This window comes from Epargyreus clarus, unplaced genomic scaffold (genome assembly GCF_041222505.1).
Source record: "Epargyreus clarus isolate Ecla_fem2 unplaced genomic scaffold, WU_Ecla_fem_2.2 ptg000032l, whole genome shotgun sequence".
NCBI classification, from domain to species: Eukaryota; Metazoa; Arthropoda; class Insecta; order Lepidoptera; family Hesperiidae; genus Epargyreus; species Epargyreus clarus.
This window is the reverse complement of record NW_027332237.1, coordinates 2,250,629-2,267,576: the sequence shown is the minus strand read 5'-3', so window position 1 is coordinate 2,267,576 and position 16,948 is coordinate 2,250,629. Positions and strand designations below refer to the sequence as shown.

Below are 16,948 nucleotides of genomic sequence, written 5' to 3'. Positions count from 1 at the left end.
GAAGAAAATTTTAAAATTTCTAAGCGTGATTTTTTTAAAATTTAAATTTTAAAATTAAATGATTGTAGACAAAGGCTCCAATGTTATTTTATGTGTGTTTATTAAATTTACTATCATTGTTTAATGGTGAAATTAATATTGAAGATATTTATTTCACCATTATTTATTTATTTATTGATGCAATTCTCAGTAAGTTTTATAATATTTATTTATTGAAATTTATTATCAAGCATGAAAAATTATGAGGTATTTATTTAAAGTTTATTGAATTGTCTATTATGAAAATATTTTTAAAATATGATAAAACTCAAATTGTATTAATAAAAATATTTCAAAATTTAAAAAAATAATAATAATTGTGTAAATAATGTATAAGATCTGTCTGTAATTTATATGTAAACTTGTCTGAAGAAAAACTGTATATTTATGTACCAATTATTGTTTATATGTGTAATAAAATGTATATGTATAGAATTAAGATATTGAATTTGAACAATAAATTATATTTAACTTAATATATTTGTTTTATTTAAAAAAATAAGTATATTATAATAAAAAGTCTAGAAATTTTTAAGGAAAAAGATCTTCCAATCTCAGCCAATTATTGCCTAATAAAGTTTTAAATTTGTCAATTTTTCCTAAAAAATTACAAATTTCTAACTTTGGCAAAATTTTAAAATTGAATATCTCTAACAATATTAGGGTTATTTTTACACTGTAAATCTATTTTTATAAAGGTTAAGTAAAAGTCAAATCGAAAAAGCGCACAGTTTATTACAGAATTACTATTCAATACAATTTCCACATCGTTGGTACATAATTTAATAGGATTATTAGAAATTCAACAGTATATTATAATTTATAAGACGTATCGGTTAACAATACATCTTACATTAATGAATGCACTAGAAAACTTATAACTTCCTACTTAATTAATTCGCTATATTTTGCTTAAATTTCACTAAATTATCACACTTTTAGAATTACAAAGACGTAAGTGCAAAATACACTTGAAAAGTGTATTTTAATCGAAGTGTTGCTTTTAATTCCCTCTCAATCAAACATTGATACTACTGCCACCTAGCGGTACTTACGGTAATTACACATTTAATTGAATAGTTTGGCACTTTTAAGGCTCCGCTCATATCTACAGAAATACGTGTGAGACATAGGGCGTGGCAAATAACATATTTTACCCACTTTGAACGGTCTGATTAATTAAATATTTTGAATACAGTAAATATTGAATACCGTTAGTCAGGATCGTCAGGATTGACGATTTTCTTGTACGATTTAAGCATGGTTTTTATTTTATAAATTATAATTATTTTTATACAGTATTTTGACAGGCACGGCTCGTACTAGAGCGACTATATTACGGTAATAAGTACGTTTTTAACATTTAAGTATTTTATTTTGAAATGTTTTATGTAGTAAGTGTATTTAAGTAAAACAACAAGATTACATCAATACAAATTGTATAAGAGAATACTTTTTGTCTGTCACGACACATGTCTGACACGCTTTATGCTTGTAGATGTAAATTCACCCTAATAGTGTTTTTCGTATTATTTTGACTTGCACTTACGCCATTGTAATTCTAAAAGTATTATTAAAACCCTAACGTATATAAACAACTCTATAAACCTCAGTGTAGTGTGGGCGTTTGTCCACCGCGACCGTCACCGGACTGTCATTGAGAATGAGATTATTTCGGGCCAACTTTAATATGACATGACGGACGTGTGGTGGACACGCGGCTATAGTAAATGTATGTACCGCTACTTCGGCGCCGTCATCTTATTCTCGCTGACGGTCCGGTGACGGTGGCAGTGGACAAACGCTCCAAGAGTACCTGTTATCGACCATGTTACAAGGCAAGTTAACTAAGTACATTGATATAGTAATGTTAGATGTACAATAAATAGTTATCTTAAATTGACGTAATTTGGACTTCGGGTATGCGTTAAAAACGTCCGAAAGAAAAGAGGTATAAAAGAAAGACAGTGCTATAATGGCGGACGAGTTGTTTTTTATCTAATCATAAAATATATGTACTTAATCACGTTTCGTATGATAATATTCTGAAAAAACAATTCAAATAAATATAAAAATTTAAGTAAACATATTTTATTGCATCAAATTAAAAAAAATATCGAACAATCCGCCAAAAATCTTGCCGAACAATGACGTGGATGTAGCCGGCATTTCGCGGCAAGATGGTTTATATAAACGCTGTGCTTAAAAATACGACGGTAATGAGCCGAGTAAGTATCTTCATACTCGTACTCGCGTTTATTCGTCTGTATATTGTGACTATCCAAATGTTACATTATTATGACATCTATTTAAGAAATGTCTATCTAATAGTATGATATCTAATCAAAAAAACGCCTTTTGAATAATTTTTTTCGGACATTCTTTCGCATTTTTATACCCGATGACCACATATTTAAGTCAATATATGAACTTCAATATGAATGAAAATAAGATTAAATGAAAACCATTGAAACTTGTACTTTATTTATGTAAATTTAATTATAATAACTGGACGATATCAAAGTAACGCACAATATTGTATCAGGAATTATATACCCATGATTCAATAGTAGTTTGCATTCGCATACATTGTATAATTAAAAATACAATTTCTATTTTTAAATTAAAATATTTTATATGTACTTAACAAGGTATTGATACTACAATTGTTGTATAATAAAAAAATCGCTGCCTTTGGAGCAATAATTCGAGGGAAAAGGACGCCGAATGTTGGCCTCTCTATCGCTTTTACTGTTCTTACGGGAGCCATAATGATGCGCCACTAAATAACATACTTGTCGAAATAATCCAAATCTTTTACTGGACGAGGTTGGTATATAAATGCTTTCGAGTGGGCAACTTGGTCCTTTATTGTGACATCTGTAATCAACCCCAGATAGGATTAGATTCCTACCTGAGGTCGGCCACAGATGCGCCGCTACCCCTGAGGACCAAGCTGGAACGCCTCGGAGAAGTATGTCTCCCTTACCACACTCTACAAACCAAAACTCAGCAGCGCTTTAGACTGCTGTTATTAGGCAGAAAGATATACAGACGATTTATTAATCCGCAAGCAACAACATTTTCAAATTACTACACAACTAAATCCATTAAGTGATATTCGAATTATACTTTTACATTTAAACTTTCTTAGTAAATACAATCTCGGTGAAACTTTCATATCCTTAAGCAACAGATTCTATAGTAAAGCATGCCAAAACTCCGAGGCCATTATATTGAAGTCTAAAACTAAATTACATTACTAGATTAATACAATAGGGAAAACTTACACTTTTTACACTTTACAAATATTTAGAATTATGCTACGCAATTCACTTTTTATTTATTACATACTTACTAGAAATTAAATTAGAAAACGCTTTTAATCATTATCTAATTTCGAGGAATTAGGGCTTTAGAAATTTTAAAATTTAAATTATAATCTTTGCGAGAAATATTATTTAAAAAGTATTATTTTTGTTTATTGCATTGTCAACAAAAAATTAACATGATTATTTTGATTATAAGTATTATTCTCTGCATTTTAACATTAATGTAAAATTGAATAATTTAATTTACATGAAATAAATTTTAATTAAATTAAATTTTAATTAAATTAAATTGTACTTAAACAAAATGATGACATTAAAATTTGGCGTTACATATGAATAAACTACAAATTCAGAGGATTCAACTATCGGTTATTTTACCCTAATTTAAATCGATTATTTCTATATTTTATAAAATTTCTAGCTCACTAGCACTGGCTATAATTAGTGGAACAAGAAGCCTAATATATAATTATCTAATATTTTTAAAAGGCATTTCGTTAGATATTGAATACTATATATTTAAAAAGGAATCGGGACTAGAGTTGAATTAAATTAATTGTTACTATTAAAACATTTGAAATTCCCGAATAATGTATGGGAGTTAATAAGCGTAAAATTCCCGCGTGGGAATTTACGGGAATTGACGGGAATTTCCTTGTCAGCTAAAATTATTCCTAAAACGTCTATAACATATACTTACAGCTACCAAGCAAGGGTCATTTCGGCCTAATTAATTTATTCTTAATTTGCAAACATATTTCAGATCTACTCAAATGAATACTGATCGAATGATCAATTTCAAAATTCCCTATAATCTAGTTTTTACCAGCGACCTCATTGGTTGCGATTTAGTTTAGGTTAGGTTAGGTTAGGTTATGTCATAAATAATATTTCTACTATGTGCCGATTTCTACATAATACAAGTGTCGATTACCATTTTATTTATATTTTTGTATTAGATCAACGTAATACTTAACTAACACACATATATGCATGCATTTAATTATGAAATTTTGTAAAGAAATTTTCAATCATAACAAGAAAATCCATCGTGCATATTCATAATCAAACTTTTAGTAAGTACCTAAGACTTACTACGTCTGATATAACCTAACCTAAGTCTAACAACTGCTGGCTCGCTTTTGAGAACAAATCTACATGAGAACAAAATTCTAAATTAATCTATCGGTCCGACACTTACTGGTCTGACTGAATGTTTAAATTCAGTGTGTTTCACTGTTTAAATTCAATATGTTTTTTCACCTACAAAATAAGTATTTTTTTTAATAAAAACATTCTACAAGGCATACAAGAAACCATTTACTTAAACTACAATTTTGATAAAGTCGCTGGTAAAAGCTAGCTACAATAAAATATTAAGATTAGTTAAAACTAAGACGGTTATCTTTTAAACGGTAACTATGTGGTTTGGTTTCTTCAGGAACGCTTTCTTATATGAATATCGGTACTTAGATAAAATAACAAAAATGCTTAAAAGAAACACATAATTAATTATTAACGAAATGTTACAATAATATTTCTCTAAATAAAACTGGTAATAATTGGTTAAATTAATAATTAATAATAATATAATGTTATTATCAATTGGAATCAAAATGAAATTATGACAGCAATTTTAAATATTTCTACTAAAAGTTAAATGTGATTTTAAAATAATTAGCTAATTGTTTCATTAAATTGACTTCAATGACATTTTTAAAAGATCTTATTAAGTTTCAAAGGTCAGTGCACAAGATATATGAAATAAATTATAAAAGTATAATTATAATTTTAAAAACCTGTCAAATAATTTTACAATGTGATAATTTTACATTGTGGTAGATATGCACTGACCTTATAGTTTTAGGAAAGACATTTATCGTAAAGTCTTATTGTCTAGTCACCTTAAGAAAAAATATAATGACCCGTTTTTGAGGTATGAAGAAACAGAAATATTTAAATAATAAAGAAAAGGTTTACATTATCGTTGCAGTTAATAATAATTATAAATTACAATTTTAATTTATTGTTAATTTGTTGTTGTTGGTATAAGGTGATTGTTGTTATCCTGTAGCTTGTAACTTATTGGCTAACTCTATATATTATTTTTTATGTTCTTTATGTTCATACATATCTCATATGTACATATTTTAGTGAGAATACATAAACACGTAATTTTTCATGCGAAAAAAAAAGCATAAGTGATAATATAAGTTCATGTGAAATCTAAACAAAAAAATCGTTATATTATTCAATTTAATTTAATATATGCAAGCATATCCTTTTTATTTTTAATTTTAAATATGCACGATAGTGTAAACCCATCATAACTATAGTCAGAAAGAATAGATTATACCATAACTGTTTTATTCCTGTAACATAATTCTTATATTATACTATGAACTATACATTGCTTGCTATTAAGATATTTAAACTACTGCAAACAATGTATGTATGTTGACTAAACTGTTTATAATGTGAAAATAAACTATATATTTTGTTACACGCTGTTTTGGACTTTATTTATTCATTTTATTTTATTAATTTCATAAACTTTTTAATATACCGAGTAGCATAAAAATAAATGAATTTTCAGTTATATTAAAAATAACTATTCATATTATATAACTTTTTAAATTTTTAAAATTATTTTATAAATATTGTATAATTTTAGGATTTTTACTCTAGGGGTTACTCTGAGAATTTTTATGTATTCTTTTCCCATTATGTGAAGATGTGAATATCTGGAGGTTCTAAAATTTTAAATTAACGAGATTTTTCAAATGACCCCATATGTCTATCACAAACCAGTCGAAAGAATACCGCCACTAAGTTATAGTCCGCGCCAAACTGCTAATCCGCTCTGAAGTTGTCGCGAGCAGGTGTAGTCATACAATTTGCTATGGCGACGCGACTCATTTCTATATTCAGAGCGGACTAGCAGTTTTACGCGGACTATACTAGGTTAGGTAAACTGGGGTGAGAAGATGCAATTACAAGAACCATTCCAACTTAGTCCTCAGAAATAACATCTGTCCAACTTCCAAAACAATAAAGCCCAAAACAGCGTGAACATTACACCGCAATTCCTACAAAAACGCATATGAACCGTTACGAAGCGTTAAACCAATCTGACCCCTACACCGATTACCTAATCTTGAACCTTTTCACTTTGATGGTCGTCTTATTCCCCGTCAACTTGAAGGCTGTGGCTGCTGCTATTAGATCTGCATTGGTCATGTCCTTACCGTCCACTGCTACTAGGATGTCACCCTTTTGGAGTTTGCCGTCCACTTCGGCCGGGGAGCCGGGTAACTGTAAGTAAAATATGTGTTACATAGCGCGCAACTTCCCTTTACGTTAGAAGTATGTGTTACATCACGCGATAGTTCGTCCTATTACATTGTGCAACGTCACCCCTCGTGAAATATGTATCACAATAATCTAGTATCTATTCTAAAAAAAAAACAATGTGAGCCGTCACGGGACGCCTGGCAGATGTGAAACATTGACATTATTTTGTAAAAATAATATGCAGAAAAGAACATATTGTGATAGGAACTAAATATGTCATAATGATAAAATAAAATATTACGATTTTTGCGCATGGCGACGCGTCGCCACACCGTACACACTACTGCATATAGACTGTATATATATACCATCGTATAGCGTCGGCATGCGTCGCCACGCCAGAAATCGGTTTTACGTGCGGCTATAGATGTTTCACATCAAAATATGTGTAAGACAGTTCAGTCAGACTTTACCCTACACAAACATGTGTTACATCATCACGCACAACTTCACCGTATGCTAAAAAATATGTGTTACATCTGTTTCAACTTGCTTTAAATGTAAGGTAGTCGCCGTAGACGAACCCTTTGTGGTTCGTTTACAGCGGCACTACCGTCACACGTTTTTCTGGTTGATAACAGCAGTCTTAAGCGCTGCTGTGTTGTTCGAGGGGCGTCGTATGAGAAACTTTTCCGAGGCATCCCAGCTTAGTCGTTAGGGGTAGCGGCGCATCTTTGCTTGATCATAGGTAGGAAAATCTAATCCTATCTGGGGTTGATTACAGATGTCCATGGGCGGCAGTAGCCACTCACCATCAGGTGGACTGCATGCTCGTCTGCTACTCTTATATTATAAAAAGAAAAAAAATGAAGAATGTTTAGTGGACTCACCAGATCCCCCAGGTAGACCCCCTGCGCGGCGACGGGCTGCACACACGTGACCCCCAGCGGCCGACCCCCCTTGCGGGTCAGCTCCACCTCCACCTCGTCGTACGCCAGGGGGTCTTGCCGATGGATCGTCATTTTTAACTGGAAATAATTAATACGAATACATTTTTATTGTCGTATGCTATTGTTGCAAATGATAGTTATAATGTTTTTACTGTTGTATGAAATATTAAAACATTAATAATTTAACAGTTATAAGGTTTTTACTGAATGATATTCAAGTAATTAATATATATTTTAAAAAGACGAAGTTAGAACAAAGGATTTAGAAAGTGCTTAAATTATTAGAGGTAAAGGAATATTTTCCAAAAAAATAAGATAGTTGTCGTCGAAATACGATTAAGCCTTATTGAAATTAAATTATTTATGAAAAGAATACAAGTGATATACTTTAAAATAACCTCTTAAATAATAACAAAATAATCAAAATTAAAATGTCAAAAAAAAATTACATGCATAAATTAAAGAAAGCAAAGAGCCCAATCCGTATTTCAAGAGAGTCCTAAGAAGGTTGGCTGCCAATTCTTTTTTTCATTTCTTGTTATACTTCAGTTTCATTATCCAAATTACGATCACTACGAAGGAGGACGAATAAAGTAAAATAAATAAAAATAATCGATGTACTAACCTTCGGAGCCTTTTGCTTAATAGTCATAGATATTCTATCGTGCGACATCTCCTTAGTGATGGCAATGCCGTTGCAGTCTTTGATCTGATCGCCCACTTGCAGCCTCCCGTCTTTGCCGATCGCCCCGTTCTTGTATATGTCCAGGATAATAGCTGCTGGGCCCTGAAAAATAAATAAAATAATCAGAAAGGTGGTATAAAAAGAATTAAATGTGGTTCGACTCCGGCGGCACCACCGCCACACTTTCTGCCTCATAACAGCAGTGTTAAGCGCTGCTGTGTTCTGGTTTGTAGGGTGTGGTAAGGGAGACATACTTTTTCGACGCGTTCCAGCTTAGTCTTCAGGGATAGCGGCACCTGTGGCTGATCTCAGGTAGGAATCTAATCCTATCTGGGGTTGATGACAGATTTTCATGGGCGGCAATAGCCACTTACCATCAGGTGGACTACTCGTCTGCTTCTCCTATATAATTAAAAACTCACATACTCACATTAATCAGAGTATCGCTACCACCCAATAACACAACGCCAAGTAGTTCGTTGTTAGAGTTGATCTCGATCACTGTGTCCTGGTTGGAGTTCACTGGAGCCACTGAAGGGTCTGGTGGGGGTTCCGCTATAATATAAGAAATAGAAGTGTTAAACAATATACTGGTAATTTAAAGTAATTTTGATGATACGATATTCTTAGGCAAAAATTATTATAGTTTAAAAACTAAAAACAACGCTACGCTACATTTGCTCAAGGAAAATCGTTAATCCTGGCGATCCTGATGAGGAGAATGGGACAAAATTATCAAAATCGTATATTGTCATCGAGTCTTGAGAAGTGTTAAAAATTTTAAATCAATTGGACCATTCAAAGAGGGTAAAAATCGAGTTCAAAGATTCCGTTACAAGCTAATAAAAGCGTGGTAAAAAGAGGTTGTGATGATCCTGTTTTTAATTGTGCTAAGTGAAAGTTACTATACTCGTATATAGGAAAGTAAATAAATTTGCCTAACGCACGTTAGTAACAAATAATAATCAATCTTGACCAATTTTTGCCTACAAAGTTCATATTTCGACAAATTTTTTAGGCAATATTTGTCAAATTTTTAACTGGTAGCCAAAAATTGGCTAAGACTGACTATTACTAATGGGCGAATTGATTTTAATTGTAGGTGATTGCGGTCAAACTTAACAGGAGACAAAAAAAAATCAAGTGATAAATTTTAATATTAATGAGTATTTTACTTTCCGAGGGCAAGTTATAAATGTCTCTCGCTTACTACAACTTTAAAATCTTAGCACAATATCAGTACATTGCAGAAATATATCTGATAGGGTTGAGAAATGTGAATTATTATAATAAATGGTCTCTGATAAGTTTCTGTTACCTTTAGCAGGAGCCGCCGGCTTGACTTCTGCTTTTTCAGCTGGGGCATCTAGAATAAAGAAAATGGGCTCATTTAATCGCACTATACGTTTTAATCGCACAATAATTTATTTTGATGCAACGATATTTTATAATTAGAAAATAGCGACTCTTTATACGGCAGTGAATGTCTTAATAAGAGATTTTTTGCAATTTGTATCATGCTGTTTACTGGGTAAAATATAACAAGACCAAATTTATTAAAGGAAATTTCATTAAATAAAATTGAAGCAATGTTATTGATAAATTTGACACACGTCCATCTCGTACATTTTTGGTGAGAAGGCACCCCTAATGTAAAATATAGTTAATCTTATTATTATTAAGGTATAGTATAGCACTGTCGTATGGCATCATTATAGAATTTAATACAAAGTTATACTTTATTTTTGTTAATTACTGTGGAACATAGATCTGTCTTAGTAATTAAATCCTCTTTTTCATAGGCCTGCCAGTATAACGTACAAAGGCTTGCAGATCTAACCATATATCAATTTATACATACATACCTGCTTTTATTTCTTCAGCTTTCTCATTCTCTTTGACATTAGGTGTACTAACTGTTAGTGTCACTATGCCCTCAGTTTGCTTCAATTTCGCTGCAGCCTGAAATTTTATATCACATAATTCTGAATAAACATGAATATAGCTGAAATTAACCAAATCTAAAATTTTCATTACTTAAAAATTGATTTTCGACTACCATCCATCACCATCAGACTTTTTCCATAAAATGGATGTTACAAAAACTTATAGTTATATAAATAATTCTGTAACCAACTCCATATAAATCAGTGGTCCTGACGACTAAGATATAACAGATCAATGAAAGGAATCTGCCTTATTAGACCCTTCAGATCAAATACAAATGAATCCTGTAGGTCTAGTTCAAGAAGTTTTGACTTTAGTATTAGAATACAAAGAAATTTCATCAACATTTAAAGTACATTTATCGACTTCAGTGACCAGATTGTTACGTATATAAACGCCAAAAGAAAACAAAGAAATACCAAAATTTGAAGATACTCACAGCATCATAACTGCATTCGAGCAAGGAGTCCTTGTTCACAGCCAACAGCATGTCTCCGATGTTTAAACCGGCCTGTAAATAAAAACAAACAACTTATAATATTGCAATGATAAAAATATCACTTGTTTGTTCACCTTTAAATACTTTCATCGTGTTAAAACTGAATTTATAGCGAGATAGTTCTGATATTCTTCCATTCTTTTTATTTTTCTTTATAATATAGGAGTAGCAGACGAGCATTCAGGTCTACCTGATGATAAGTGGCTACTGCCGCCCATCTGACATCTGTAATCAACACTGCTATTACTAACCGATTCAATGAGGCGGCCTTTTGGACAAACTTTAACGCCTGGCGGCGAACAAATATTTCGTGGCACCACTGTGGTGCCAAACGCGCAATGATAGTTCTTTTCTGGTGTGTTGTTTAGCATACAAATTCAAATTATTAAAAGGTTACTAATAGAATATCGAAATTGATTGCGCTATTTATTCAGACAAAGATAATCACCAAAGTATGAATATTTTAATCCAGTTTCTATTGGATTACTATTAACGAAAAGTAATTTGCAAAATAATATAATATATTTTTTGAAAGGTTTACAATCCCTGAAGTATGTGAAATCACGTGATCTGCTGAAACTGACATTCTAGGAATGATCTATGTGATAAATAAAGACACTTTTGTTTTCAGAACAACTTTGATAAACGTCAATTTATCCGAGTTTTATGGCTTCAAATTTTGGCACCTCTCAGGTGCCACCCGCCATACACAAAAGACATTCTTGGCACAACTGTGGTGCCATCCGCACGGAATCGGTTAAGCAGAAATAGGTGTGCTGGTGCTATCGCCGGAATCCAACCACAAAGGGTTCTACCACCTTCAAAAAGTTTTCAGTAGTGTTTTAAAAAATAAGCTATTTTCAATCAACTTACTTTTAACTTTTTAGTAATGACTAAAAAGTTCTACAAGTAAGTTCTTTTTAGTAATGACTAAAAATATCAACCTACTCGTATGTAATTATAACGAATAATTACCAGTTCTGCAGCGCTGCCTTCTTGTAGATCGGAGACGAATATTCCACGACCGGCCTCCGCGTGGCGACCTTCGATGATCATGATGCCCAAGCCTCCTTGACCCTGGAATCACATAGTCCATATTGTTATGTTGGTAGACTCCACGCCAAACTGCTAGTCCGCTCTGAATATAGAAACGAGTCGCGTCGCAACAGCAAATTGTAGATATTAGCGGGACGAAGACGGCGCGCAATCCATGCTAATAAGTTAGGATTAAAACTACTTCGCAACAATCTAGCAATCGTTATAACGGTTAACGATCGTTATAATAATAATAATATATAACAATCGTTGTAACGGTTAACGATCGTTATAACGATTAGTCGTCGTAGAGTCAATTTTCCCCGATAATGCCCCGTTTTTGAGCGAAACACGTTTCGATTATTTTTCACTGCTTTATATTGCATTGTATTGTATTGTAAAAAGTACCTTTTTTATGATGATATCTCGAACATTTTTGTAGTTCACGAACCGGTCGTCCGCCTGAAAAATACAAAAAATACATACATTTAACACAATACAAGTAATACATTTCATGAAATTTTAAGATAGTGGGTTCCTTTTTATATTTATGTAACAAATAATAGATATAAGATATATCTATGTATTTAAAAAATGAATGTTTGCATATATGTGCTTTATTAAATTAGAAACTGTGAATTTGATCATGTGATCTTTAGCAAAGTTGTTGTGCATGAACCCACGAACGTTTCTGAGTTGGTACGACCAATTTTTGACAGAAGGCGCCACTGTCATTCCAATGACGGTACAAATTTTAAGTTATTTGTATGTCATGTTGTTTTTTAAACGCAGGCGAAGCCGCGGCACCTGCAATTATTTATATAAAAAAATATATATTTTTTTATTTTTCTATAATATCATGGAATATTTATCTCTCAAAATATGTAAGGTATACGTAAGAAAAATCCTACCCAAATCTCCACGCAAAGCCGCGCAAAAGGGTAGTCTAATTTCTCTTAACTTAATATGCGTAATTAATTATAATAAAAATGTATACTAACCTAATTGTTAACACGAGATAATGTAACGGAACATTATCTTGTTGTAAGAGACAGTAATAACCGGTTTGCTATAATGAGTGTAATTTACATTATATAATTGTAGGTATAGGATTCTTGTCTCAGGACTTGAGCTATGGTATTCCCTGCCTATCATAGAAATGACTAAAAGAGGGCTTTCTGTGTCGGCGGCAAGGGTAGGAACCATGGACAAAGAAATCTCTGAAATGAGTATTTATCACCGAAAAAAGCTCGTCAGGACCAAACAATCACTGAAATACGTATCGTTCAGCGAAAAATGTCTACAGCACAAGTTTGTCGTATATCGTAAACACTTGAAGGTGTGGAAGGAGCGTAACTCTTCGCGAGCAGAGCCCGAGACCTTCGTCTTCCAGAACCCACCAAGCAGACCCACCAGTAGGTCTGTGAAGTTATCATTAGAGATCCCTTAGTTCGTTGCTCTGAGGACGGCCATGGAGGGATTTTAATGAGTAAAAATCCAGTGTGGCTCCCATGACATCGGGTAAGACACCCGGCTTCCCATTTGCCAAAAAAAATATTCTGTTCAATGTAACGTGTAATGTAATAGGGCACGAATATAATATATGTCTAATGAATGTAATGTTTATTTAAATAAACATTGTAACCAATTTATATGTTATAACCGAGAAATGCCCCCATTTGAAATTTAATTTGAAGCAAATTATAAATAATTATGCAATTTATTTCAAAATTAAAGCTACATTATAATCTCGTTGAAATCAATTCCCACAATTTGTAATTATCATTGTTTGGTGCTGAATGAGAACGTTTTAATTGATTATAATTAATTGAATTTTAATTGAAGTAATTTTGTTCGATAGAATACATGAAATAATTAATTTTCCTATTGTTACTAAATACAATGAGAAATAAAACAAAATAGCGTTATCAGATAAATTGTAACAAAAAAGATATCAATTATAAATGAATAAATGAGTAATAAAATAAATTAATTGGTGGGTTTTAGTTTTTCTTTTTCCAGAATGTAAAAGATACAAATTAAAAATAAAAATATTAATTTAATAATTTCATTCAATTATTTATTAATGAAGTAGATAGATAGATAGATAGATAGATATTCTTTATTGCACACTTCAACAGAACATAACAATGATATACAATTATATAGTTAGTCGTATGCAATAGGCGGCCTTATCGCTAAGCAGCGATCTCTTCCAGACAACCTATGCATGGAAAAGTAAGGAAGATAGTGAGGAAAGTGGGAAGTGTGTATGAAGTTGGAGAAGGAATATGAAAGGTAACATAGTTAATATAGTACACAATGATAAATCAAACAACAAGAAAGAAAAAAAAAAACAGAAACAAGCACAGACGAATAAAGTAAAGCACATAAGAGAATAAATATTGATAGAAGAAATGGATCATAATATCTCATGCAAATGCAAATGACGACAGGAAGAGGGAAAGTTATGGATTAGAATAGAATTTCATAACTTCATTTTTAAACGTATCAAGCGATTTAGCACGACGTATATGGAGAGGTAGTTTATTCCACAAGGAAACAGCAGTAGTAGAAAAGGATTTTTTGAAGAAGGAGGTAGTATGAGAAGGAGTTTGAAGGGAGAGATTTATGGAGGAACGAAGATAGTGATCATGAGAAAGGTGAAGGTACTGAAAACGATCTTTTAAATAGGTAGGAGTATTGGGACTGAACAACACGCAGTAAAGTGCAGAAAGAATATGCATATTCCGGCGAAGTCGGATTGGAAGCCACTTGAGTTTAGTTCGATAATCGGATATGTGTTCATATTTGCGGATCCCAAATATAAAACGAATGCACAAGTTTTGAAGACGCTCAAGTTTATTAAGTTGCTCTTCCGTTAAATCAAGATAGCAAACATCGGCATAGTCGAGAATGGGAAAGAGTAAGGATTTTGTTAACGCAATTTTAGTCGCCGTCGGGAGAAAATTACGAAGCCTCCTGAGCGAGCCCACCACGGAAAACATTTTCTTACTTACCTCATCAATTTGATGTGCCCATGATAAGTGTTTGTCAAAGTATAAGCCAAGATTTTTAACTTTATCGCTATAAGGTATGCGCAATCCATCAAAACTTACATTAGGTATCACATTGAAATCTACTCTAGATAATAGGCGAGAACTACCTATTATGATAACCTGAGTTTTACTTGGATTAACTTTAAGGCCTCGAGCATCACTCCAAGCTAAAATGCGAGCAAGATCATTATTTAGTGAGTGGATGGTGTTAGGTAGATCTCCTAATGTAGTTTGCTGGTATATTTGAAGATCATCTGCATAAAGATGGTAGAGAGAAGTTAAATTGAGACTTACGGAGTTAATAAAGAGCGAAAAAAGAAGAGGGGACAACACGCCACCTTGCGGTACCCCGGCAAGTATATCAGACCAAGCAGATTGAACATCTTGTACCTGTATACGCTGCCGGCGACCCTGCAAGTAACTTTGAAACCAGCCTATCGCAGTCGGAGATATGTTGAACGAGCGGAGAATGGACAATAGGATATCATGGTCCACAGTGCTGAAAGCACTGCTAAAATCCAAAAGCACTAACACTGTGAGCCGTTGGTTATCCATGCCTCGGCGGATGTCATCCGTGATATGCATCAGGGCAGTAGTCGTACTATGACCAGAACGGAAACCAGATTGGAAGGGATTTAAAAGGTTATATTTGGATACGAAGGAACTGAGTTGTTGGTGTACGAGACGCTCAAGAACTTTGGACAGTAAAGGTAGGATGGATATAGGACGGTAATCGGAGAAGCTAACGGGATTGGACCTCTTTGGAATGGGAATAACTTGAGCTTCTTTCCAGATAAGAGGGAAACTGCATGTCGAGATGGAGTAATTGAGGATATAGGTCAAAATAGGAGTTAAGTATTCTATTTTTTGACGGTAACGACGACAAAATATCGAGAAAAATAACAAAGATAATTACAGTTTACAATTTATTTTGTCTTTATTTAAATTTCAAATTAAAATGAAATTTGAATTATAATTGTTAACCAAATTCACACGAAGCGTTCTATTAAGCAATCTATTGACTTTTAACTTTTTTACCGACGTATTAACTAAGAAGTGTATTTTTCAACGCATGCGCGTTTGTGCCCATATTTGCACAGTTTGAGCCCACTTGTGCAAATGTTTGCCACGTCTGCCAAATGTTTAGACTACAAACAAATTACGTTTGACAACTGGTTTGTGCACGAATTTAACGGGTGATTAAACCGTGTTTTTTTTTTGATCGAGACAATGATATCTTATTAGTAATAGTATTAATATTGGATGAACTTCGGCATTTCAAAAGATCTGTCGAAACAGGCACTTATGTTTTTAAAAGCTATGTGGGTATTATAAATTTAATAATGATCACTTGCTATAACAGTTAACTAAATCATCGTGAGGAAACCTGCACACCTGAAAGTTCTTTTTAAAAAGTTTTCAAATGTGTGTGAAGTCTACCAATCGCACTTGGCCAGCGCGGTGGACTGTGGCCTAAACCTTTCATTCTAAAAAAGACTCTATGAGAGATGAGATTTTCAACCACTAATATGTGCTATTTATACAAATAAACAATTATGCCTATCATTATTATATAGTATAATATATTACTTTAGGTGCAAAATAATGACTAGAACAATATAATGTCCGTGCTAAAAATAAGAGCACGCGTATTCAGCGATGTTTGCACAGTTCCTTCACACTTGTGCAAACTGTGGTAGCGTCTGCCCAATGTTTGCACGCGCAAACAACAGTACCAGTATACCATATTGCGACGTCTTTTTACTTAGTAATAGTTAATTAAAGTTTAACGAAGTGTTTAATATGTTTGATAAAAATCGAAATCATTATTTATTTACGATTTATCATTAAAGAAGACCGAATTTATTCAGATATTTATTTAATAATACAAAAAATATGAAGAACGTTTAGTATTTTTTTAAGATGTGTGATATAGAGTTTCTTTCGTCGCTTCTTCTCCATAACGATATACCTTGCGAAGTGGCGGTAGATATATTGACGTTCAAGAAGAGTTCTGTAAAGAATCTACTTCGAATAACATATGTATTTTTGAATTGATTAATTTAATATTTACTGACTGCGATTTCATCATCATCATCATCATCATC

General features: G+C 32.6%; 1 protein-coding gene across 1 annotated transcript in view; it reads right to left on the bottom strand.

Moving 5' to 3' along the window:
* Positions 1-6,060: 6,060 nt before the first annotated feature.
* Positions 6,061-16,948, bottom strand: part of LOC140754959 (multiple PDZ domain protein) — a 193,711-nt gene continuing 182,823 nt past the window's right edge. Inside the window, exons 28-36 of the mRNA XM_073090118.1 lie at positions 12,190-12,243; positions 11,722-11,823; positions 10,687-10,758; positions 10,166-10,262; positions 9,619-9,666; positions 8,731-8,855; positions 8,241-8,402; positions 7,556-7,693; positions 6,061-6,686 (exon numbers count right to left, since the gene is read on the bottom strand). Coding sequence (XP_072946219.1) covers positions 6,519-6,686; positions 7,556-7,693; positions 8,241-8,402; positions 8,731-8,855; positions 9,619-9,666; positions 10,166-10,262; positions 10,687-10,758; positions 11,722-11,823; positions 12,190-12,243 — 966 coding nt within the window. The 3' untranslated portion in view covers positions 6,061-6,518. The remainder of the gene's footprint in view (positions 6,687-7,555; positions 7,694-8,240; positions 8,403-8,730; positions 8,856-9,618; positions 9,667-10,165; positions 10,263-10,686; positions 10,759-11,721; positions 11,824-12,189; positions 12,244-16,948) is intronic.